The sequence below is a fragment of the Cupressus sempervirens genome, chromosome 10, assembly GCF_028749045.1.
Source record: "Cupressus sempervirens isolate cs-2001-9-10 chromosome 10, ASM2874904v1, whole genome shotgun sequence".
Taxonomy (NCBI): Eukaryota; Viridiplantae; Streptophyta; class Pinopsida; order Cupressales; family Cupressaceae; genus Cupressus; species Cupressus sempervirens.
This window is the reverse complement of record NC_143127.1, coordinates 552920055-552947315: the sequence shown is the minus strand read 5'-3', so window position 1 is coordinate 552947315 and position 27261 is coordinate 552920055. Positions and strand designations below refer to the sequence as shown.

The following is a 27261-nucleotide window of genomic DNA, read 5'->3' as shown; positions in this document are numbered from 1 at the left end:
GTGGAGATTTAGTTCTAAAAATTGAAATAGGGTCCGAATAATCAAGGTATTTATGATATAAGATTTGAGCCCATTTTCTTTTGTGTTCGGTATACATCCTCCATATTAGTTTTGCCCCTAGAGCTTCATTTTTCCATTCTAGATTTTTTATCCCTAAACCACCAAATTATTTTAGTTGACATATATTTTCCCATTTGATTAGGGCTAGTTTTTTTCTTATCCTCAGTTCCTTGCCAAAAAATGTTCCTTAATTTGTTGTTGATTTTATTTAGAACACCTTTTGGAAGAGGAAGACATGACATTTGATATGTTGGTACTACTAATAGTATTGAGTTGATCTTAGTGACCCTTCCAGCTTTCGATGGCCATTTACCTTTCCAATATTCCATTATGTTACATATTTTTCCTAAGATTGGGTTCCAAGCTTTATTGGATCTACTGTCAGTTTCCAAATATACTCCTAAATACTTGCGAGGAAAGTTTCCTTTTTTATATCCCATTATTTGGAAAATTATTTCTTCATCTTCTAGTTTGGAATTTAGGAAGAAAATTTATAACTTATCACTATTGACCTTTTGTCTTGAAGCCTTCATTAAAAAAAATTATTATTAGTTTGAATTTTTTGGCTTCTCTTATACTACTTTCTCTAGGTAGGATTTTATCATCCGTGAATTGTTGGTGGGTTATATTCTCCACACCTTCTATAACTAGAACTCCTTTTATTTTCAATTCTGCTTGTGCTTTCTTAATTGATCTTCCAAAGGCTTTTGCCATGACGATAAAGAGGACTAGAGAGATTGGGTCTCCTTGTCTTATTCCTCTTGTTATATTGAAATAACCTTTCGGAGTTCCATTGATCAACACTAATATTTTAGGCATTGATATACAATTGAAAATAAGGTTGATCCATTGGTGGGAAAAGTCGAATGCTTCAAGATTTTTACACAAGAACCTCCAATCCACTTTATCATATGTGTTTTGGATGTCCAGTTGCATTAACATACAAGCCTCCTTCCCTTCTTGGACAGAATGAATGAATTCTTCAATGGTAATAATACCATCTAAGATTGATCTATTAGGAACAAACCTTGTTTGTTCTTCTAAAATCAATCTTGGTACAATTGTTTTAAGCTTGGTTGCTAATGTTAATTTCTTGGGTTTTCATATTCCTCCTTTTTAGGGCTGATTGAAATAAAGGTATTGTTAATTTCTAACAGAAGCGAGCTTGAGTTTCTAGTTTCTTCAATTTCCCTCCACAAGTCTTCTCCTATGATATTCCAACATTTTTGGAAGAAAAATGCTTGGAAATTGTCCAGGCTAGGTGATTTTTTTGGAGTGAGGCTAAAGAGGGTTGTTTTTATTTCCTCTTGGGTAAGTGTTTTGTTTAAATTTGTATTATCTTCATTATCATCTGAGGGATAGAGGAGAACATCTCCTTCTATGTTGATAAATCTAATAAGTCATAATTGTTAAAAGTGCTTTGAACGTATTGTGGAAATATTTTTGCTATTTGTGAATGTTTATCTGTTTCAATCCCTTCTTCATTTTTTATGTTTGTTATTCTATTAATGTTTCTATATGTTTCTATTATTTAATGTGCTATTATGGAATAATTTTTTATTTATGTCTCCTTCCTCTATCCATATTTCTCTTGGATTTTGTCTATAGAAGGATTCTTCTTTTGCTAAATTATTCGCTTGCTTTGCTAGGAGTGTTTTTTCATTATAGTAGCTTATGTTATCCATACCATGTTTAATTACGTGTTGGTTAAGTTTGATTAGATCTTATTCTATTTATGCTTTTTCTTTAAAGATATCTCCAAAATGGACTTTGTTCCAATTTAGAATTTTTTCTTTGATTATTTTTAATTTTGTCACAAAACCAAACATTATTGACACTTCAACCTCTATCTCTTTCCACCAATCCTCAATCTTATTCATGAAGTCTTTATCTAGGAACCACATTTTTTTACACTTAAAAGGGTTCTTTGTTGGTTTCTGTTGTTCCTATATGTTTAGCCTTACTAGAAAGTGATCTGAGCCTGCTATTGAGAGGGTTTCTGATTTGAAAGAGAAATTGAAGTTATTAAGGTCTCCTATGAATGTATTTGTCCAATCTTTCCACTATTTGACAAAAATATTTCATTCTGTTTTACTAGGTGAACTTTTAGTTTGTGTTTGTGCAATCTATCATATTCTCTTGTATGTTTGATGTTGAGTGCCTCCCTTTTTTTCTAATAATTTTAAGATAGCATTGTATTCTCCACCAATCCATATTTTTTCTAATATGTTGGTATGCATAAATAATCTTATTCCTTTCCAGACTTTTCTTTTTTCCATTCTTTGAGTAGGTCCATATACATTTATTAGAATAAAATTCATGTTAGATCTATAATTTTTGACCTTGTCTCCCATCCAATTCTTATTTGCAACTATTAAAAGATATTCTACCTTCCTTAGATCTCAGAGTATACCAAGACCCCCTAAAGCTCCATCTGATTCAATCCATACTGTTTTCCAAAGTCCATATTTTTTTTTTTTTCCTTCCTCTATGTTTAACTTTGTTTCTTGTATTATTACTAATTCAAATTCGAAACTTGATAGGTTGCGCTTTAATAAGCACTTTTTATTAGGGGCATTAGAACCCCTAACATTCTAGGTTGTGATCTTCATTGTTCAATGGGAAGACTCTTCACGTTCCCATTTTTTAGGATTTCACAAATTTTCCTTTGGTCTATTTTTTGACCTAATTTTGTCCTCAACTCTACTAAGGATTTTCTGCCCCTTTTCCTTGTTATCTTTCCACATTTGGAGTTTGGGATTCCCTCTAGAGACTAATTTATTCCCAATTTATCCAGATGATCTTTTGCATTATTGATGGTTGCATGCAATGTGTCATCTAATTTATCATTTTTTTTCATTTTCAATTTCCTTTACGATTAGGTAGCTTAATACTTCTTCTTGTGTTACTTCTCTATTTTCTTTAGAGATGTGATCCTCTGACTCTCTCCTTTGAATAAAGTCTTTCATTTCAGTGTTTTGAGATTTGTTGATCTCTATTATCTCTCCTTCTTCTAGCTCTAACGATGTAGGTAACTTGGCATTTTTGGTGCACTCAATTTCTGATTTTAAGGAGGGGATCCTTAATGTTGGTTCCTTCATTTCTCCCCATACTACTAATCTTGGAAACACCTAGGTCAAATTTGAACTTCTTCGTCTGAGGATTGATCTGTCGGCCTTTAGATTTTCATTTTGTGTTAATACCAGTATGTCTTGGATACTCTTTAGATATATTGAATATTTTAGATTGTAAACAGATCCGTTCGTTATAATCTTAATTTGGTTATTTCCTCTTTGTTATGGAATTAGATTTATTAGCATTTTCACCCCATTGGAGGTTTCATTATTGACATCTATGCCTATAAATTCTCCTAATGCAGATCCTATTTTTTGTTTTAAATTGTAAAAACTCAAAAGCTCATTCAGAATTTCATTAATTTTGATCCAAGTAGGTTTTGAAATGCTATCATAATATTTTTCGGTTACATTTGGACTCCATCTTAAAAAAATACAATATAACCTTTGTAAAAGCAAAGATCACCATATAGCAAACTATTGTTAACATAACTTGATTTGCAATGTAAATAGATCAAATTATTGGAGATGGTGATGGTACTTACCTATTCCCCACAAAACTCTTCAATCAATTTTTGTAGATTAATATTTTTGGTTTTTGGCTCATTCCAGATTACAAAAACCCCAAGATTTTCACATTTTGCCCATTGATTCTCCGAGTGTGTGTTTTTGTTATAATGGTTTTGTGTTGAAGTTGATTTTGGCTGATGAATTTTAGATTTTGGGCGTGTTCATGGTTTTTTTTTTGTAGAGGGAGGCTAGGGCTTGGGTGGGATGAAGGTGATTTGGTGACCAGAGTATTCACTATTGCACCCATTATGGCATTTGGTGCTACTGGGATGGAGTTCACGACGGAGATCTTGTGTGGTTTAGTGATTTGTTGACAATTCCAGCCTCTAGCTTCTGATTTTGGATGATTGTAAGTTTTTTTGAAAGAAAGGTTTTTGAGATCTACTTTCTCCTATCATTTTTCTTTCTTTCTTTTCATAGTAATCCATTCTCTTGTGTTATGGAGATCAACTTCCTTTGTATAGACCAAAGTTTTTGATGGTTCATCTTCTTCTTTTTGCATATTTTTTGTTGGAAGTTGTGCATACCTTGTAAGGGCATGATGGTGATTATGGTTGTATACCAACTGAGCTTTTTAACACGCATGTTTTATTTGACTTAGGGATTTCTCTCCGAGATCCAAATTTGTTGCACCTACAAGGATTGAAAAGCTATTTTTGGTTATTAGGGCTGTCGCATATTTGATTTTTGCGAAGTAGCTCTTTTCGATCTTCCTTGAGGGCATCAAATCTGAATTCGTGGTCTTCTTTTTTGAGAGAGAGTTTGCATGCAATGTCATTTTATTGATCTATAGCACTGACGTACTTTTTAATATGCAATGTGTATTAAAATGATCATCTCTACATGCACAAAGGTTCTCATGTTTGAATTTACATGTAATTCCAATTTTAATGAACAAATGCATAATGAGATTTAGAAAGTCCACCTATACATTAAAAAATCATTTAAAACTCACATATCTTCATGTAAAAAATTTAAAGGGAGTTTTAAATTCATCTTACATGTAACTGAAAATCCCTATGTGATGTAATTTCCAATAAAAAGCCCCCTAAGAGAGATTTAGATTAAAGAACAATGATATCCAGCCATGTTGGAAAATTCCCTCCTGTAGAACACTTAATTCATTAATAACTTTTGATAGACAACTTTTATTGAGGCCTAAGATGGCTCAAAATGAAAGAAATTAAAACACAATCAATCTAGGGAAAAAAGAAAACCAAAAACTAAAAGTAAAACTGATAAAATGCAATAAACAACTTGAAGGTTATTAAAAGTCAAGTGTGTACAATCTGGGAAGAACTTGTAATGATGCGAAAGATGTTAAGCTTGATGGGACCTTCAAAGAATGCACAAAAAACACAATACATATGAAAATTCCAAGATGACAAATTTATTTCTTAACAAATCATTCTAAGCACCAAAAAATTAAAGGATACACCTACAAATCCATGAGAAGATTGTGGAAGGTTGCTTCAATTTGGTAATGTCAAATCGGGGAAAACAATGTTATACAAATATATACATATATTCATAATATATGAAATAGAAACATATACATAGTTTCTTCCTTAATCACTTGCTAATACAACTAAGAGGATTGGGAATTTGAGAAGGGAGTGGTAGAGCAATTCTATCAGATGCGAGGAAGGACTCAAAATGGCTAAAAATCTTGAGGGGGCTCAATTGTTTATACCTCGGTCAAAGTAATTCTATCATCCTTCTTAAGGTTAGTGATTAAGAGAGAGGAATAATATAATAACCACCCCTAGTAAATGCTTCTAAGAACTAGGTCAATTGCTTCTTGAGTCACAACAACAAGCTTCATAGACATTGTGTCTCTTCTAAATAATGAACATTAACATATCGATATATTCAAACACATTAAAGATGTACAAAGGTTCAATATTATTTCAACAAGTATCACAAGCATAACTTTAAGAGATAGATATTGTTCACACCTCAAGAATTGCATCGGTCTAGGCTAGCATGGGAAACATTGACGACACTAGAAGCATACAACTATATCTTCCCTTTCAACTGTTACCACACCCATGTGAGGAGCTCAATGGTTATTTAGTGTTGGTATCGTCACACACTATATTGAGCATCTTCAATTCCAATAGGATGACTAGTTCACACCTCCATGAGATCAGCTTTCATTGTCTATCATTCCCAGCTAAACTTCGTTTAACAATTGATCTCCTATGCAGTCAGTTTGTTCCACACCACTCACCATGTCATCTCATGGTTGAATAGTCTACTTGTATCACTCTTTGATTCCTGCAGGTTGTTAATTAGCTTAGACAACTATTTTTCCATTTGCTAAACAATAGTAAACAATTGTTTCTAAAATAATATTTGTTAAGGTGGAGACAATTATTTAATAAATTGTTTGATTTCCCTAGTGACACCTTGCAACCAATTTTGTTATTGGTTGTTAACTTGTTATTAATCTAAGTCATCGATTAAGAATTCATCTTGGTCATTGGTTTTCCAATGGGAGTAGCATATAAGGGGGTCAAAGGGGCATTTGTAGAATATAAGTTTTGTGAAGTATTTGCAGTGATAGCAAATAGTCTTGCAGTATTAGGAAGGGCATAGTGTTGGGGAGAGCAGTGAAGTAATATCAACAAGAGAAATTGGGAGGTTCTCGGAGTTCTGTCAATAAGAGGCAAGGAATTTTGTATCTCTTGATTTAATGAAGTTTAGTATAATTTCTCATCTGTAGAACTGGTTTTCCCTTAGGGGTTTTTCCAAGGACAATTTGTCCAAAAATATTATGTGTTGCTTATTTATTTCCATATTTTATTGGTGAAGTTGCACTTGTGTTATTTTACTATGAATTTATTTTCGACATTTAAATAATTGTTTAAATTAGGAGATTAATAATCAATAACCACAATAGTAATTTTCACATGGTACGCAAGCAGCATTGAGGGTAGAAAAGTTTTCCCTAGGAAAGAAACTAAGGGTTTATTAAACCTAGGTTGATCTCTTTAGATTTATTATTGTTTTTATCCCTTTGAAAGGCTTCATCTAGTTTGAGAGACCAAGACAGATTGGATGGTGCCTCAAAATTTGGTGTCTAGATGGCCAAACTTTCTTTATTGTTAGAAGAGAATGGTATCAAGGATTATGTTATTTGTGTTGTAGTTGTAACTATAGATGTGACACACCTTGCAACATACAAGAAGGACGATGCTAAGGTGAGGAGGATAAACCTTGATGGTGTCAAGGACCTTATTGTTCCACGTATCTCAGAGCTAGATACAACAAAGATGTGGGATGCCATTTTGAATCTATACTAGAATGCTTCCACCAACAGGAAGATGGTTCTCAAAGAGAAGTTAAAGAATATTGGAATGAACCAAGGAGAAGACATCACAAGTTACCTCACCAGGCTTAGACTTGTCAAGGACGAGTTAGCAGTTGTTAATGATAGCCCTAGTGATGACAAGCTAGTGAGAATAGCCCTAAATGGGTTTACTAAGCAGTTGAGTGTCTTTGTTCAAGTTGTTAGTGGTCAAGACACCTTACCAAGTTGGGATCGACTATGGAGTGATTTCACTCAGAAAGAGTTTACACTAAGTCTTGATAAAGGGGTCAACAAGAGTCAAAAAAGTGAGGCGGAACAAGAAAGTGTTGCCCTAGTGGAAAAACGGAAAGAAAAGAAGAGGTCTAGCAAAGAATCAAATTCACAAAGTGAAAAGGACTTGTCTAAGATCAAGTGCTTTGGTTGTCAAGAATATGGTCACCATGTCAGCAATTTCCCAGAAAGGAAGAAGGAAAAGAAGTGTGTGGTAGCCTCAGCAAGTGTTGAAGAACTCTCTAGTAGAATGGAAGATGATTTTGCACTCATAGCTTGTATGGTTAGCTCAACCTCACAGTGTGTTTGGTATATAGATAGTGGGGTGTCATTTCATATGACAGGAGCTAGGGAGTACTTCTCTAGTTATAAGGAGAAAAACACCAGTATCCAAATCTCTATGGGAAACTTGTCCAAGCTCAACCCAAATGGAAAATGGACTATTCAATTTCAAAGGGAGAATGAAAAGATAATTCCACTTCATGATGTCTTGCATGTGTCATGTTTATGTATGAATCTTGTTTTTGTATCTGTCCTTCAAGATAAGGGGTATAATGTACTCTTTAGAGGGGCACGTGTGTTGATCAAGCATAAGGATGGAAGTCACCCATAACTATTTGAGTTAGAAGTGTTCGCCTTTATAGGCTGCAGTTTGATACTCCTCAGGCACTCATGAGCAGTACTAATCCTAAAGATCTTGGAGAGCTATGGCATATGAGGATGGGCCATATTCATCATGGAGCACTTAAATTGCTTCGTGATATAGTGACAAGTATTCCAAAGGTGAACACAAAGCATGATGATGTATGTAAGGGATGTGTGTTGAGGAAGTTTGAAAAAGCATTTTTTCCAAGGAGTGACACTAGCTCTGAGGGTGTTCTTGATCTAGTACATTCAGAGGATTGTGGACCGATGCCGACAAAATCTCTCAGAGGATATGAGTACTATGTTACTTTTATTGTTGATTTCTTCGAGAAGACTTGGATATACTTCTAGAAGACCAAGGATGAGGTTCTCATTCGCTTTCAAGAGTTCAAGGCTCTTGTGGAGAACTCGACGGGAAGGACGATAAAGGTTTTTTGGTCAAACAATGGAGGCAAGTACAAAGGAAATGTCTTCTAGGAGTTATGTACCAGGGAAGGAATCAAGAGAGAGTGGATTGGTCCTTACAATCCACAATAGAATGAAGTCGGTGAGGAAGAATCGTCCTATATCGGAGGCAACAAGTGCTATGCTATATGACCAAGACATGCCCCACTACTTATGAACAGAGGCGTGTAATACACCAGTTTACATTCAAAATGGGGTTCCACACAAGGTGCTAGGGAAGATGACACCAGAGGAAGCTTTCACAAGGAAGAAGCCAGATGTTGGTCACTTCAGGATATTTGGGAGTTAAGCATATTCTCATATTCCAAATGATAATCGTACGAAGTTAAATCAAACTACAGAGAGAGGGTACCTTGTTGGGTACAGTGAAACCTCAAAGGCACATAGGATTTTTAGCTCCGAGAGTAGAAGAATTATTGTCAGACATGATGTCAACTTCATGGAGGACAAGGCATTTAGAATGTCCAAAGATTTTCCAGTAGATGATCAGAGTGAGCAACTAGCAAAAGCTCCTAGACCAAATCAAGGACAGAAAAGGTCAAGTATAGTTACTAGTACAAGTGTAGGCTCAGGTGGTGAAGATTCACTAAATATGGAGCAAGAGGAAATTCATCAAGAAGACATAGAGGTTGATATTTCATCCTCTACATTTGGCAATAGGAACCATGAAGTTCAAGATACACACAGGGATACTCAGGTGTTTGTGGGAGCTCCTAGGAAGAATACTAGATAGCGGAGACAACCAGCCAAGTTCAATGACTATGTGGCATTACTTAGTTAGTTGATAGATAGTGAGCCTTCCAACTATCAAGAGGCTATAGAGCATTAGATATGACGAGATGCTATGGTTGAATATTCCTCAATAATGCAAAATGATGTGTGGAAGGTAGTGCCTAGACCAACAGATATGGCAGTAGTTGGATCATGTTGGATCTATAAGATAAAGCACAATGGAGATGGTAGCATCAAGATATACAAGGCAAGGATTGTGGCAAAGGGGTTCTCTTAGGACGGAATAGACTATGAGGAGACATTTTCTCCAATGGCCAAGTATATTTCTATACAAGTTGTGATCTCATTTGCAACACAGATGGGATGACAAATCCATCAAAACAATGTCAAGACAACATTCCTTAATGGTGAGTTGAAGGAGATGGTATACATAGAGAAACTAGAAAGCTTTGTAGCACACAACAAAGAGACCCACATGTGCAAATTGAAGAAAGCCTTGTACGGGCTCAAGCAAGCTCTCAAAGCATGTATGAACGCATTGATAAATACTTGTGGGAAATGGGCTTTGTGAAGAGTGAAGTGGATGCTAACCTCTACTACTTGGTGGTTGGAGGTGAGGTTCTCAGTCTTCTTTATGTGGACGGCATGTTTCTTACATGTTCATTAGGCCTTACAAAGGATTGCAAAAGGGACCTTGCTGAAGAGTTCAAGATGGAGAACTTGGGACTTATGCACTACTTTCTAGGCATGGAGGTGTGACAAATAGATGAGATTTTCCTTGGTCAAGGGAAATATTGCATTGAAATCTTGAAATTTGTGATGGAGGATTACAAAGCCATGTCTACACCCATGATCACAAGCTGGAGGGAGGTAGATACATCCAAGGAAAAGGATGCAAATCCCACCTTATATAGGCAGTTAATTGGTTCGCTTATGTATTTGGTCAACACCAAGTCAGATATAGCATTTGTAGTAAACTCTCTCAGTCAATTCATGGTTGAACCAAAGAGAATGCATTGGACAACGACTAAGCATGTGTTGTGCTACTTATGTGGTACAATTGAGTATAGGATTAGATATGTTTGAGCTGAAGGTATCAAGTTGATAGGTTATACTGATGCAGCACTTCACAGTGTTGTTTCAATTTGGGATCAGGAGTTGTATCTCGGTTCAACAAATGCAGAAGACTATGGTCTTGAGTTTAATAGAAGCATAATACATAGCAACTAGCATGGAGACATTTGAAGCTATATGGCTTCGAAAGTTGTTAGTAGCCTTATTTGGTTGAAAATTTGAGACTACTATGATACACTGCAACAATCAGAGTTGTGGTCAAGTTGTCTGAGAATCCAGTGTTTCATGATAGGTCTAAACACAGACATTAGATATCACTTCATCAAAGATTGTGTACAACAAGGAGTTGTTCAATTACAATAAATACCTACAAAGGAGCAAGTAGCGGACATTTTGACTAAGGCATTGGGGAAGGAAAAATTCGTCTTCTTTAGAGATGAATTAGGTGTCAAGCAGAACAACTTTCTTGCTAAGGAGTATTAGTTAGTTATCTTGGACAGTTGTTTGTCCATTTGTTAAACAATAGTAAATAATTGTTTCTAAAACATTATTTGTTAAGGTGGAGACAATTATTTAATAAATTGTTTGATTTCCCTAGTGATGCCTTGCAACCAATTTTGTTATTGTTTGTTAGGTTATTTTTTATCTAAGTCATCAATTGAGAGTCAATCTCAGTTGTTGCTTTTCCGATAGGAGTAGTATATAAGGGGATTAAGGGTGCATTTGGAGAACATAAGTTTCGTTAAGTATTTGCAGCAATAGCAATTAGTCTTGTAGTGTTAGCAAGGGTGCAGTGATAGCATTGGATATAACTGTGGAGGAATACTAGCAAGAGAAATTCGGGAGGTTTTCAGAGTTCTACCACTAAGAGGCAAGAAATTTTGTATCTCTTGATTTGTTAAAGTTTAATATAATTCCTCATCGGTACAACTGATTTTCCCTTAGGAGTTTTTTCAAGGAGGATTTATTCGAAAATATTGTGTCATTGTGTTGCTTATTTCTTTCTATATTTTATTGGCGAAGTTGTGGTTATATTTTTTTTTCTATTGACAATTTTAAGATAGAAAATTAATAATCCGTAACTGCAATAGTTATTTTCACACAGATGTCATTTTTTCTCAAGACTGGACTCGCATGATGAAGGATTGGATTTCTATTTTTAAGGGGAGTGTTGCTTACTCCCGCACCCCACTCCAAAGGTCTCAAGGCAAAGTGTTTGGACGAACATTGAATCTCCAAGGCAAAGTGTTTGGACGAACATTGAATCTCCAATTCTAAGAAAACGCCCCCAGTTATCTCCAACAACCACTACTCCGATTAAACTTCATTCGATAAGAATGCCTCAATCTCTAGACCACTCAAAACTTAAACATCGACACACTACTCCAGACAAACAGTCTTCTCTTTTGCAAGACTTATTTTGAGACGTTTAACTGTGTCATAGCATTCCATTCACAACTTGGAGATTCTTCATTTTTCTGTGTCTTGGGAATGTCTTTCAGTGTCGAAGATAGCAACAGCGACCAGACTCTTCCAATGTCAACGGTTGGCCCAATCTCTCAATCTGCGTCTCGCAATCTATAACTTCGCCAACTCTGGCACTTTTCTATTAGTGTGCATGATAATTCCAACGCTTTACGTTGACCATCAATTGAATGCAAGTTTCGCAGTGATTGGCATGATTCACATGCATATTGCTCCAAGTTCTGATCCGTAACTTTTGGGTCACCACTTCTCCTAGTCTTGATCAGTTTGTAATTGTGAAATGAATAGATATGTTGCTTATCCTTGCCCTATCTGCTGTTGTTATATACAATAGTTTTTAACATGGTAATCATTCAATTTGAATAAAAGATGGATTTTTATTCTTCAGCAATTCCATTTTTTCTGTTTTATCTCTCTCCATCTTTTGTTTCTTTTTTTGATTTATAAGATAAAATTTCACATTTTCCTCCCAAGCCTGATTGAAACGATACCATCTTCTGATATTCCCGTCATGGTAACATTCCAATCCTGTCGTTTTCCCAGACTACGCAGCCAAAACTTGTTTATTACTCCCTTTTTAATATATATATTAACACTAAATCTCCAAAATGCATCATTCAAATATATTTATGTATATGTATATATTAGTATTTAATTTATTAAATGAAAAAAAAAACCAAATACTTCATAACTTTTGGGAGTTAGGCGGGACATTACAAATATTTCACTAAATCTCCAAAATGCATCATCCATTCATATATGTGTATTAACTTATCTAATTTATTAAATGAAAAAAAGAGATTAAATACTTAAGAAATTTTTAGATTTACGAAGGACATTACAAATAAAGCTCCAATATGTATTATAAATCACTTATTGTAAAAACTTCTTTCCAGGGAATATTTCATAGTAAAATTTGTAAAAACTTCTTTACAAGGAACATTTCATAGTTAAATTTGTAAAAACTTCTTTACAAGGAATATTTCATAGTTAAATTTACATTTCTAGATGCAATCCAAACCTTAGCTGAGAATTTGAGAGAAAATTAAAGTCTTATGTATATTTGACCCAACACTAAATTGACTTTTGGGTCCAACTAAGACTTCAATTTTCTCTCAAATTCTCACTTTTATATGCAGTCCAGAAGTTTGGATGACAGTAACTATTTAAATTACTGTTAATATATACCTGGCCACTCTTTCTTTCAATTGGGACCGGCATATGAGCAAAAGGACTCAGATTCAAAATTGAGTCCAACTTGGAACCATATAATTTATCACCTTGAGTTGCTGCTCCAATTTTCTACTAGTTGTAACAAAAGCCCTGTAATAGCTATTGAACTATATCTACTAGGTGAGCACCTATTGATCTCTGTACAAGGCACAATTTTTTTGTTTATTTGTCTGTATACAACTTATTTTCACTTCCACAATTTAGTTCGAGAGTTAATCTTCCAAGTGCTCAACCTTACTAACTACAGAGCCGAAGAAAGGGAATATTTGGTTTACAGGTGCTGATATAAAAAATTCTAAACCTATCCTATGATTGTCATTTTTTACTAAAAATGAGATCAAACCGTAAACATTACTTTCAGACAAGAAACATGCCATACCATTTGAACCGCAGTAGATAATTATTTTCCGAGGTTGTGAAGCCTGGTCACAAAATTAAAAAACATTTTAGGCACAACCTTCAAAATAAGTATTTAGCAAAAGAAATGCCACTTTCTTAGGAACATGTTACAGATATCTCTGACGATGAGAGGCCTGTTCATAATATTGCGAAAAATCCCTGAAATTTGAAGCAACAAGTATATTGTATTCCAGCTATCGATTCACTTTATCTCCTACATACTGTCTGTATTAGATATATTTGACGTCAAAACGGAATTGAGGATACCCGTGAATTTTGGACTGTGTATTAATTACATGATACAGAAGCCTTTAATTTACACAGATCACTGATTGAAGTGCTGCAAACAGCAGCCTTCTTCCTTCATAAAATTTAGAAACATCCAACTCGACATAAGTAATATCGATGGAGGAAATAATTAAACTGACAAATAATAATTAAAAGGAAGCAGTTGCTGCCTCTTGAATTGCAGGCAGCAAAATAATTAATGGGAATAGATCAAGAAGAAAATGATGGTTCTTGCTCCTTCCTTTGTTCTTGCTCCTCAGGATTAGACTCATTTTGGTCTTCCCGTTGTGATCTATTAGTCGATTGTGGTAGGAAAGGCTCAAATGTCATCACAAACACTATCGCCAGTATGAAGCTTAAGATAAAGAAGACCATATGATCGCCTGACATATACAACAAAGTATCTCAGATTAACATTCCAAGGGAAAACAAATGAGCTTGAACCCATCAACCATGAGAAAAAGCAAAAATTTAAAATCAAATTCTAGTCAGAAATTTTATTATCTAGCTATTTCTACTATCCTCATTCCACTCAACTCATATTTTAGAACTTAAAAGGTAACTTCATTAATTAACTAAAACAGCAATAAATCTACACTTCTTCAAATTGGATGTACATCCATAAAGTTTAGGATGTGGGGTATACTGATATGATTGAAACCGTGTTGTCTTTGTGATCTGTTGCCCATCTTACTGCTAGACCACAGCCCAATTTGCATGCTTTGTATATATTTTGTTTGCATGCTTTGTTTTGGCAGGTATCGGGAACTACAAGGATTGTATTACATGTAATGGTAATTTCCAATAAGAGGTAGTTTGAATGAGCTCATGTCTTTAGGAATAAAGATATGTTTTGGTGTTCTAGTAGCATAGTCTGCTATCAGAGCTCATGGGCATCAAGTGGAATCTTCTATTGCATTCGACTAGTTGAGAAATAGTAAACTACTGAAACTTCCATTGAAATTGTCTGCTAAAGAGCTGGGCAACAATTTAAGAAACTTTAAAAAGAAGAGAAAAACAAAGACTCTATCAACCATTACAAACCTCAGATGATTTGTGGAATTATATTGTACCAAAAAACCTTAAAAGATCTTCTTGAAATTACATTTTCAATGTAATAATATTTGAACAACCATAAAATAAATAGCAGCAAATGTGCACCTGGAAGGAAAGATGCATGTTGACGCTTTTGTGCCCATGCAAAGCTACAATAAACATGTCCACGGAAATAGTCAGCTTTTTGTTACAGATTATATTCAATGCTTTTGCACCCACACAAACTACAATAAACATATCCACACCCCTCTGCTTGCCTACTATAATGTACTAAAATATCATCCCATCAGATTCAATTAAATTCACAAGTTTTCAGTACAAGAAGCAATAATATAACTCTTATTATTGAGATATTGAGGAGTGTCAATTGGTAGAAATACAAATATTTGTACTTCAAAATATGATACGAAAATTCCACCTGTAAAATGGAACATTTAACAGAGGCATTCCAAATCAGAATCAACTACAAAGGAAATGCATCCCAAAGTACAATGAAAAAGTGAAAGAATGTCAAAAAGGAAAATATAAACTGAGATCATTGATGGAACAAGATGACCACACCTTTGCACCTCCTCGCATATGCTCTATCCTCGAGATACTGTAGTGCTTATCAAATGTTTGTGCTTATGTTATCCAATGTTTGTGCTATTGATATTTGATAGTGTTCAATTGTGTTAAGTTATCCCCCAGGTACTATAGTGCAGAAATACTTCACCTTCCAAGTGGCACCATTTAGAGATGTGGAGGTTGCAGATGGGTATAAGAGGGCGCTAGCTAAATCTTCCAAGCTCTAGAAATTGGAGCGATTGTGAGGAACAAATTTGTTACCTTCATCTCAGGAAATTACTTCCACCATGTTGCTATAGCGGACCAAAGTAGGATGGCCGCCATTAAATGGTGGTACCTTCATGGACAAGACTACATGTACCTCCAACCTCTTGCCACAAAGATCCTATCCCAAGTTTGTTAAATTTAACAAAATTAAATTCTTAAAGTAAACATTCTTTGATTCCTTGAATTTATTTTGATTCTTGCACTGGTCTTCTTTTAATTTCTCTACATAGGTTGTGAGCTCTTCTATGCCTGAGCAAAATTGGAGTACTTACTCCTTTATCCACTTGGTCAAACGTAACTGATTGGCTGCAAAAAAAGAAGGCCCTGTGCTCATTCACAACAATTTGCGCTTGTTGGCACGGAGGGATCCCAAATACAACAAATCTGAGAAGCTATGGGATGTAGAACCCAAGACTCCTGATTTAGATATGACCATCCAAGATCTTGCTAGAGCCAATTTGGCTGATGTGGATGAGGAGGAGGAGGATTATGAGTTCACAATCTCCTCTACTACTAGTGGAACCGGTTTGGGCTCCTCTGGTGATGTAGCTTACGGCTCATCAATACCCCTCCGATGCGGATTTTCTTGAATATATATTTGATGATTAAAATCAAAAGCTTTAGCTTTGACTCTTGACTCTTTTAAGAGTGAATCATGTTACAAACTTTAAGTTTAATTATCTATATTTTCAATTTTCATAATTTCATTTTATAATTCAGTAACTCAATGTGAATGTGTTGATTTTCATTATAACCATGAAAATAGACCAATGATCAAGTATACTAAATCCATAGATCCATACTAGAACCATAGATTCATACTATGAAATAATTTAGTTTCAGAATTATGTATATTTCTCCAAATTTTAAGTATATATAATGCATATATATATATATATATATATATATATACACGAATCGTAATTGGAAAAAAAAATCATGAATCCATGGATCCAATTCACGTGCCCGAATCGGATTCGTATCCCAAATCGACAACTAAGAAAAAAGACACAAGCCACAACAATTGCATCTTCCCAACAATGATCTAATTACGATCTAGGCAATTATATACTAAGTGAAAAGTGCATCAAAGTGTACAGATACTTAAATGTCTAATGTATAACTAGAAAGACACCAAACATTAAATAAAAATGACATGAACAATAGAAAGAGAATGATATCACCAGATATATAGAATGGAGAGAGAAAACGAATTTGATTTCGGAGTTCATCCAGACTAAGCGGACTACGTACCCAAGTCTATCTCAACTGAGTGACCGATATATAATTGATGCTCCAAAAGTTAATTACAACATGTTGTAGTCCATCCGCAAAGTTATGACACAAATCTCGACTCGAACCACCTTGCATACAAGCTCTCAAGGCGCAAGATTGGTTACTAAAGAGTAGAGAAGACTTTGCCTGAAAAGGCGTTACTACAGAAACAGAACATCATAGCCTCGCATTCTCCTGATTTCTCCTACAAGAATTCTACTTGTCTAGAGAACACACACACATTCCTCTTGACATCTGACTCATGCAAATGCATTCAGAATGCCCTCTCCCCAATGGCTTAGGAATTCCCGCCTTTTATACAAAAAAATTGCCGAAAATAGGCTATAACCAAATAATTCAAAAATAGGCCTTATAACAAAATATAGCTTCGAATTACCCCTTGGCCATTTTTCATTTTTGGCCTTAAACCAAGTTTAGGGGTTAAAATTTTAACCAAATAACAAAAAAACCTATTTTTAAATGTGGGCAGTTCAGCAGTTAAAGTTTAAATATAAACTTTGCCATGTATGTTTTAAACGCCGAAAATGGCGTGCTGGTGGCATATCTTTTTACTGTTGGCCGATCGCGGGTTTAAACCCTACGAGCGATCTTTTCTCCAAAATTTGCGGTAGTTAAAACTTAAATAGTAAATGGCGCTAATAGATGTTGAAGGCCATCGATGGCCTAACGGCCACCCACCATTTTAGGCGGCCCCTAGTCAAGGGTTCAACCCCCACCGACCACCGCTTGTTGACTTTCCGCCACATCAACTTTGCTGAGATCGCCATGTGGACCTGCAAACTGCCCTGACACGTCTCATGTACACTGATGACATCACGCCACGTGGGCTTCCTTGCCAAACACATGGCACCATTTTTTGCCACGTCACGACACATGTCATCATTATAAACTGCCACGTCACCTGCTAAAACCATGCTGACATCATCGTACGGACCTGCCACATCACTGGTCAACCTGGCAACTTTGACCACCCATAACTCCTACATACGAACTCTGTTTTAGACGAAATGAACGGCGTTGGAATCGTGGCGACAAGACCTTCAACTTGATGTCATTTTCAACCGATTTGGAGATGGTCAAAATTTTGCGCCTATTTTTGGTCAACCCCTGATATGCCTATTTGACCACGACTTTGACCGAGCATAACTTTTGCGTCCAAGCTCCATTTTCGAAAAAACGAACATTTCCAAAAACCTCTCGACGAGATCTTCGAATTAGTGCCGACCTCGACCAGTTTTGGAGAGTTCCAAATTTCGCCTTTCTAATGGCCTCTAGTCCAAGGTTTGACCCAACTTTGGTTGGCCATAACTTGAGCATACGGACTCCTTTTTCGCCCGTTCGAGTTGAGTCAAATTCAGAATTCTAAGAACTCCAACATGGTGCTGATTATGGGAGATCTAGGGACACTTCAATTTTTGATGAAAATATCCTCCGGATCACACAATGTCCTAGAAATCCTGAAAGAAATAAAGAGATGGAAACCACCCAGTTCATTATGTCCCCTCCTTAGCCCAGACCTAAATCAAACTTTATGTTAGCTCGTATGGTCTACTATGAGCTAATTGGTAATTAGCCTTGCAAGGGCACCCATTTAAGTGGGTGCATTGAGCACCACCTTAGCTGCAATCTATTTTGCATTATTGCATTTAGGCGTCCATTTGGGTTGGCTGACTCACTTCAATTGCATTGCTAGAGTTTTATATTAATATCAGCTTGCTAATAGATCATAATCATCGATCAACCTTGCTAACACTGGTCATTGAGATTCCTATTTGGAATTCAATTAGAGTTTACAGTTTTGGAGGTGAGATATCCCTAACAGATCATAATCATCAATCAACCTTGCTAATACTGGTCATTAAGATTCCTATTTGGAATTCAATTGGAGTTTGCAGTTTTGGAGGTGAGATATCCTCCCTGGTCTATAACTTCTCCAATCAGGTTAAGTCTCTTTGAGACTTAATTGGACTAATAGAATCGAATTATACTTCCTTGCAGATCACTGATAACATCTTGTCTTTGGATTGACACTCAAATTCACAACCAGCAATCAGAGAGATATAATCTCTAGCTTACACGGAAATCAGAGATAGTATCAGCTACATACTTAAGGTGACTTGCACATGCTAATTCCTATTTGGCAATCCGAAACTACAGAAGTCTCAAGGATGTGGCCTTGTGACATTCATCAGCAATCATTGTGAATTCTCTGAGTTGGGATCAAAACTGTGATCTGCATACACTCTGTAACATCATTGTCTTGCTGCAGTGATCAGGCATAAATTGGACAAGCAAATATCACTCATCACAGTTCTATCATGCACCCCTATAGTTGATCGCAAGCCTATGAATTAAGGGTCATAGCGAGCATAGTGGCAGTGCTTAAATACATCAGCAGTTTACATCTCAGATTACAAGCCATCTCTTGGATCGCAGCCTGCTTTGGCATTCCCAGTTCAGCATCACATCAGTCAATCCTAGTTCAGAATCATTTCAATCAATCCTAGTTCAGAATCATTGTGCAAATTTGTCTATTTTTTTTCTGTTTATGTGCTTGGATATTTCGCAGTCCAAGAGCCCCGAAGGCCCAAAAAAAGATCAATTCTAACTTCCTCTTTGACAAAAGACATGGACAGTTGAAGGTTACCATCATCCATCAGAGTTGAGGGTATTCAGTCCAACATCTGATCAACAATCTAGGAGGATATCAAGGTTGTCCACACAAAAAGTTTTGAAAATAAGAAGATATCTCGCCCAAATTCTCATCAATACCAACTTCCAACTCATTTTCATCTCAAAGATTGGTTATCGTGTTCCTCTTTCTAAGCCAAAGTGTTGACGGATGGAAAAAAAGGGTATTTTTGTCCTTTCTCCAGCCATTGGAGCCTACAATTTTGTTTCCAAAAACTCTCTCATTTCCACATAATATCCTTCCAATCTTTAGAGAGGTTTTTCCATAAGAAGGGTAGCCTCCTCAATTCTTTCTTCAACCATGCATTTCTGAACCCTCATTAGATTGCCTACAATTCCTTATTTTTCCTTGAACACATTTCTATAGGAGTACTCATTCCAATCTTTAACCTCATTCTTAATATTAACTAATTCCTAAGCCACTCTGCAAATAGAAAATCCTAGGACCAGAATACTTCACCAAGTAGCAATGCAATCTTTGAAAGTGATGGGAAGCCCACATAATTGTATATCTAAAGGAAGAGTGGCCTTAATAGAATTGATCGACCAAATTGAGCAGAAAAAGGTTACAGTCAGAGGTAGCTCTAGGGAGAGTAGAGAGTTATCTTTCCAATAATGACCCAATTAGAAGAGAAAATCATTCTCTGAACTCTAACCTGGATGAAATGCTCCCCATAAGCATATGTTTTATATTCTTTAACTTAGAAATTTCCTTGTAACATGTCAGCATTCATATTCTTATTTGTTATAGTAGTATTTCTGAAGTTTGCAATTTAGAAACCATTTCTTTACTAAACTTTGTGATAATGATTTTCTAAAACTCAATATTTTATGCAATATACACACTATGACTTAGACGCCCAAGGATTACATTAAAATAATTTCAAAAAATCACATAAAGCACTTTGAAAGAGTAATAACCAGCATTCTCTATAAATCAAATTAATGTAGTAATCACAAAAAGCATGTGCTTATTACCCTAGGTTACTAGCGAGAGTTTGTATCTAGAATTCACAATTTAAACTTAGCATTTATATTGCTTACAATCTAGGGGATATGTTTGCACCTAAGTTATATTTGTTCAATAGAAAATTTACATTCATTTATTAATCACAATTTACATATACAAAGGTTTCCTCTCATTTTCTCATCATGTCGTAAGTTCTTAATCCACTGTAATCTCAGGAAGCAAACGTACCACATTATTCAAAATTATTTTTGCGTACTTTTTCTTTTCTTGTATTCCAAATGAATGTAATGAATTTAGAGCACCACACGATATATACACTGAGGTAATTTTACATCAAATCTAATAAGTATCTAAGATTCCATACAATAACACTACTTCTATGATACTCATTAAATGCAGATGCAAAATAATGACAAAAAATGGTTGTAAATCATGAACCCAATCTTGAGATCCAGTCTTTGTATAAGTCCTCTAGACTTAGTATCCAAAATTTGAAATACAAATTCCAATCTGCTATTCAAATAGCATTCCACTTTAGCGCTGTCCTTTCATTCTGTTTGGCAAGTCAAAACCTTTCGTAGTCTGTGCTTATTAACTGAATAGGAATATTTTCCTATAGCAATGAAATGCACTTTTGCAAAACAATAGGCATAAGAACTAAGGCAATTGTTACATATATGGATGATGTGAATGTAAATAGTTGTTCCCATTGTCAGAGACTTACAGTGAACCTCCCCCTGCCGGACCTAAGGTTTTGAAAAGAGACATTCCTGTCATGGCAAGTCCATTAGCTGCTCCTCTTTGATCTTGAGACTGCCAAAACAGAAAGATATCCTCAAATTCAAAAAGTATTTAGGGCACATTCAATATCAAGTAGCTATGTACATACAAAATTAAGTCATATGAAAACACTTCTTTTAGACCAATATGTTCTCATTAGCTGAATAATTTTTGAAGCGAACTAAATCTGATTGTCACAAGTAGAGATAGAGCATACCACAGCATTATTCAACATAAGGAACGTTCCTGTAACAACCGATGTCTGTTCAAACAAATATGGTTGATGGTAAGATTAAAGTGACCTTACTTAAATACCCAAAAGTAATATAGTATTAAAGTATTAATTAGGAAGACCCCTTCAGCCTTCAACCATAATACAATACTAATTCTTGTTCAATTTCCAAAATAATAAGCAACCATAAGTTTAACTATAAAACATTTAAAGTGCATTGTAAATTCATATAAATTCATTGTAAAGATGTGATATTCAATCGGAATACCTTGTAATGTCCCCAAATTTTGCTACTTATTTCACTATTAATCAGCACAATGTCCTATTTTATTTGAGTATGCTTTCCAGAGATCATTAGAAGAATTTCATTTGCACTTACTATTTTTTTTTGAGTCACTTAATGTTTTGCTTATACTTACTATTTATAGTATGTCACTGGGATGATCAGTTGGCATCATATCTATATTGGGAAAGTGAATAAATTAATTCCATGAGGATATTGGCAATTATCAAAGGTTGAATAGTTTAATTTAAATTGTTGAAGTTAAAACAAGTTTAACTTAAATAATATCAATTTTATTAAATGACTTTATGATATGATGACATTAAAGGGATTAAAGCATATTTAAGTCATTTTCATAAAGTGACTTTATTTAGGCACCTAGAGAACTATAAGATTTGAAATGATTTATTAAGAGTTTTATCAAGATAGATGCAAATATTGGGAGATATAAGGTGAATATACAAATAATTCATAAAGTGACTTTAAGCTAAAATTATTTAAGGGGTCATTTTATTATTCCCAATTCAAAGTTAATATGAATATTAAAAGGGAATATTTTTTTAAAAGGGTTTCTGGAAACTTCATGAGAGGAATATAAAAGGGGGTTGAGTAAATCATTTGATACTACTTGGGTTTGTTTAATTTCTCTCTAAGATGCTTGCAAGCTTTGGCTTTGATTTACAGGAAATCTGAGGACAGAAATCCTTGGAGTTTCTCAATTGTGTGGACAAAAATCCATTCACCCTATTAGGTGGATTCATTTCAAAATTCAAATTGATCTTATTGCAAGTATTTTGCATTGAGGAGCTAGATATATAATTTATTTTGAGGTCTACAGCTGCTAGGGTTTGTTATTTGCTGCTATTAATAAATTTGTCAGCTAGGGAAAACTTCATTTGGTCTTAAATTTGGAAGCCATTTTGATGGAATAATTTTTATCATAGCTGAATATTTTGTGAGATTTTGACACAAGGGATTTTTACAATGGTATCAAAGCCTTGATTCTGCCAGCCTGAGGGTAGAAATCAGTTTTCTTCAGCTGCAGATTACATTATGGCAAGACTTAAGGATGGAAGATTGTTGCCTACTTTCCTTCCTGCTTCACCAATGAAGGAAAACAGGGTCTAATTGGGAGAAAATAACTAAGACCTTAAAATGTTAAGGGGAACAATACAACATACAAAATGAATGCTTAATTGGTACTAATCAAGACAATCCACTTCCACAACACAAAACAAGAACAAAAGACATGATGCAACTACAAGTGAAGTATCTAAAAATATGTATGAGAAGTTTTCCGCAGTCACTAATCAACCTATAAGTGAACAAAGTTTCAAACAACACATGGAAGGAAAAACTTAAAAGGAGATAGTGAATGAAGAGAAACTCACTTTAAAGGTTGCAGGGTATCCCAAAAAGAACAAGAATCAAATAAGGAGAGAAAAGATCTATTTCGCATCTCAAAGACTCAAAAGATGTGAAGACCTTATCACAATTGTGGGGTTACTAAGGAAGATGGGCCAAACAGGGAGTGTGAAAAACAAATTGCTTCATGTAATAATTACTCAATATTCCTAGTTGATGATCTTGAGAATAACATGGACAAATTGTACACGTGATGGTATAATTTAAGGAGGAAGCATGCCAGTGTAAAAGGATGCATAGGCAGCATGTGACCTTCAATGTCATAGAATAATTTATGTTGAGGATGCAATAAGGAAGGCACACAATTCTGATTTTTTGAATGCAATTAGTAGTCCTCTATCAACACATGAGAAATCCACTGAGGTCAACAAGGTGTGGATTGAGAAACACGTGACAAAAATTGAAGTTTCTAACCACTCACAATTTGAGTTCATGGCAATAGGTAAAGAAGAGCATGAAGTAACAAAATTGATTCATGTGGATTTTATTGACAATTTGTTTGACAATGAGATTGATATGGTTGATGGAAAGATTTATTTGGATGATCACAATACATCTTCAAGTGTGTTAAATGATTCCCACTATGACAATTCCTAAACAAGTTAATATAAAAATTTATTAATGTTCAACAAGCGACCGCAAAGAGCGTCTAAGGGACTACTAGTACAAAGTAAGAGGAGCCAACCAACAATCAAAACACCAAATAGTGCCCAGGGAAAAGAAAATCAAAACCCAGACAAAGGATGAAGACAATCGCAAAGAAAGCTAGTTGTCGTCCGCCCTGGAGAAGAAATCAAGAATTGAGGGATGCTACAAAGGGTAGGTAGAGGTCATGTATTGTCTCTAAGAGCTTCTAGAAGTGAAGAGTTGTTGCAGGAGTAGCTCTTATGATGTCTCACAAGGAGGAGGCCCAAGCGACTACTTAGTAACCCAAGCCGAAGAGACCAACAAGGAGGAGATGATCAGTTGATCTTGGGGTTTGTCTCTAGGGGAACTGAAGTTGTAATCTACGAACCCAAAGCCCCATGGTCTCCTGAAGATAAAGAGCAAGGTAACATTGTTTCGTGTACCCAAAGGATGAGAGAGATTGGCACCCTCTGAAGAGACGATAAAACCTCCCACATACCTCATAGTAAATGGGTTTATAGAAAATAAAGTGGATCTCCATCTCAACCTCACCTATTTTGAAAAGTCAAAGAATCTAGTGCTCCCTATCAACCTGGTGATATGCCTAAATACGAAGTCGGTGAGAGCCCACCCTAAAGGAGCCCAAGGAGATGCACAGCACATGTCCAACGCCAAGAGAGGTAGGAAGGGCACACAATGACCCCATCCTAAATATTAATAAACTACCTTGCATAGAAGGTCATCCTCGATCGTAAACCCTTTGGGGTTAACCCATGTCATAGTAATGTACTACCTATAAATATCCATCTTGACATACCCATTCAACTCTTGTCAGGAAGGAGGAGATGAGAAGGGGCATCCAAAGAGTACTGGAAAGGAGGAAGACAGTCGATCATGATCTCCACCAACCCCAGAAGAGCAGTGGCTTGGGCGTACTGCCCAACCCATGGTGTCCACATCTGCAATACCCTCCGAGGAGCGATAGGCCAAACAAGAATATCATTGGTAGCCCATAGTCAAATCAGCAAAGCCTCGAAAGCAATGGAGGAACTAGAACGGATCAAAGATGGCCCCAAGTTAAAAGGATGAGCCCCGAACTCAGCCAAAAAAGATATTGATAGGAGCAAATTGGTGGCACCTGATGATACACCTGAGAAGAAGTGTCTAGACCCTCTCGATCGAAGCCTAGTCCAACTCCAATAGAGAGGGCCCCAAACAATAGAACCATAAAGCATTGTTTGATGGATCAAGGTGACTAAGAGGGCCATCTTGGTCATAATGTCCTAAAAGTGATGTCGAAAGCACTGTGTCTCTAGAAGAGAGAGATATCCCTTGTTGTTGCAAGGTTGCATGACAAGTCTCATACTGAATTGGGGACCTAAACACTTATCCCACAAATAATTGTAAGACGAGGAAATCTCAACCTCCATGCCCTAGAAAAAGAAGTGGAGATGAGAGGTCTTCAAGAAAATGAAGACCAGAACTTGGGCCTTACTCAATTTAACCACCATTTGATGAGTCACAAAATGAGGTTAGACCATCCAGAAGTAGCTGAAAACCCTTCGGAGAGGAGGAAAGTAGAATCACATCATCGAGAAAGAGTAAAATGGATATCAAAACTAGATGCAAGTAACAACCATCGCCCACCAGACAGTACACCCAAAGATAACACTCCAACTCGTCAATGCAGATGCCAAATAAGGTAGAGGAGAGAGGACACCCCTATTTCACTAAGCTGTAATAGCCAATGGCTTCATGTCTGGCATACTCTGGAAAGATGGTTTTTTCTTACAAAAGTTTGCCATATCCTCAAAGGTAAGGTAATGAAGTACCTTGTATGGTTTTTTTTGGGCAGAATCTTAAATTTAGCCAATTTTCCCTTTAAATATTTGTCCTAGGTTTAGCCAATTCATTTGTCTTATATTTTAAATGTTTTAACAAAATCCTTGGCAAACTTACGAAGGCTAAATCTCATCTACTTTTTCTAACAAGAGTAACAAAATGAGGTTAGGCCATCCAGAAGCAACTGAAGACCCTTCAAAGAGGAGTAAAGTAGAATCACATCATCGGGAAAGAGTAAAATGGATATCAAAACTAGGTGCAAGTAACAACCATCGCCCACCAAACAATACACTCAAAGACAACCCTCCAACTTGTCAATGGAGATGCCAAATAAGGTAGAGGAGAAAGGACACCCCGGCTTCATTTCAATGGTACTCTAAGTAGAATCCAAGAAACCCAATGGAGTCTTGAATATGCCCACCACACTCTCATATAGTCTCATGATAGTTGTCAAAAGAATCTCAAAAATTCTCGAATCACTAAGTCTCTAGAAGAGGGTTGCCCAAGAGATAAGATCAAATGCCTTGCAAAAGTCCACAAAGCAACAATAGAATTTCGTCAAACGGTTTCTGGCTTCCTCAATGACAACCCATAAAGTCAAAATGAGGTCCATGGTCTGAATATTTATCAAGAAACCAACTTGCCCTCTCACCCAAAGATGACAACAATCAAGCTCCCTAGAGAGCATAATGTGCAAGATGGTGACATATAATTTAGAGAGAGTGTGTCCCACCATGTCAGTTTTGTAGTTGTTAGGGTTTGAGGCCAGCCCAACCTTGTGAATGCATGAATAATGTGAGGGGAAACTAGTACAAACACCTTGTTGATGAGAACTATGAGGAAGGAACCCAAAGTTGTGATACCAAGCTTGAAGAATTCCTCTTGAAACCCTTCCTCACCTACAACCCTATTGTTATTCATGGATCTAGCAGTCTCACAGACATTGGAGAAGGTGAAGATATGACAATGAGGTGAGGAATGAGAACAATGGGGGCCTGGTTGTGACTATTATATAGGGTGGTGTGGGAGACCAAGGACTTGGGATCAAAGATAAGAGGGGAGGTGATAGCGAAAAAGGGTGCCCCAAAAGGACTTGTGGGACTCCAAGAGCGAGGTGCAAAGGTATCTGCATTGTGACAAGATGAACACCAACTTCTTATAGCGAAGAAGCGGCGGTAAGAGAGTTCCAACTAGGAGAAAGAAGGGGTAGGGGTGGAATAGGTTGCGTAGATAGAACGATGGAAGGACTCGCAATCCTCATTGTATAACTAGTTCATGGGACATGTGTTCCTGTGCTTGAGGCTGGGGGATGAGGAGGTGGAGCGCTGGCAAAGGAGAGGAGAGAAGATTCCCAAAGCAGAGTGGCGAGGCGGTCAAACATGGTAGAGGCACACACAGGGTCGATGAAGGGGTCCCAGGGGGAGGAGATGTTTAAGGTGGAGGGTGAAGAGGTCTCGATCACCATCGTCGAAGGAAATGGAAGGGTAGGTGATGGGTTGTACAAAGGGGGAGGCAACAAGGGGAGGAGGGGGTGGGAGGCTTGAAAAGAAAGGATAAGGAGGGTGTGGTCAGCCAGGGGGAGATGCAAGATGATGAAGCGACTGATGGAGGGAA

At 36.2% G+C, this 27261-nt stretch overlaps 1 protein-coding gene across 2 annotated transcripts in view; it reads right to left on the bottom strand.

Annotated features, from left to right (window-relative positions):
• Positions 1–13395: 13395 nt before the first annotated feature.
• The window catches only part of LOC149535084 (protein ZINC INDUCED FACILITATOR-LIKE 1-like), a 117541-nt gene continuing 103675 nt past the window's right edge, over positions 13396–27261 (bottom strand). For both annotated transcript variants that reach the window (XM_089803725.1, XM_089803726.1), the window contains 4 exons: positions 21456–21500; positions 21183–21271; positions 14773–14816; positions 13396–13994 (listed from right to left, as the gene is read on the bottom strand). In XM_089803725.1, the coding sequence (XP_089659851.1) occupies positions 13822–13994; positions 14773–14816; positions 21183–21271; positions 21456–21500 (351 nt within the window). In that variant the 3' untranslated portion in view covers positions 13396–13821. The remainder of the gene's footprint in view (positions 13995–14772; positions 14817–21182; positions 21272–21455; positions 21501–27261) is intronic.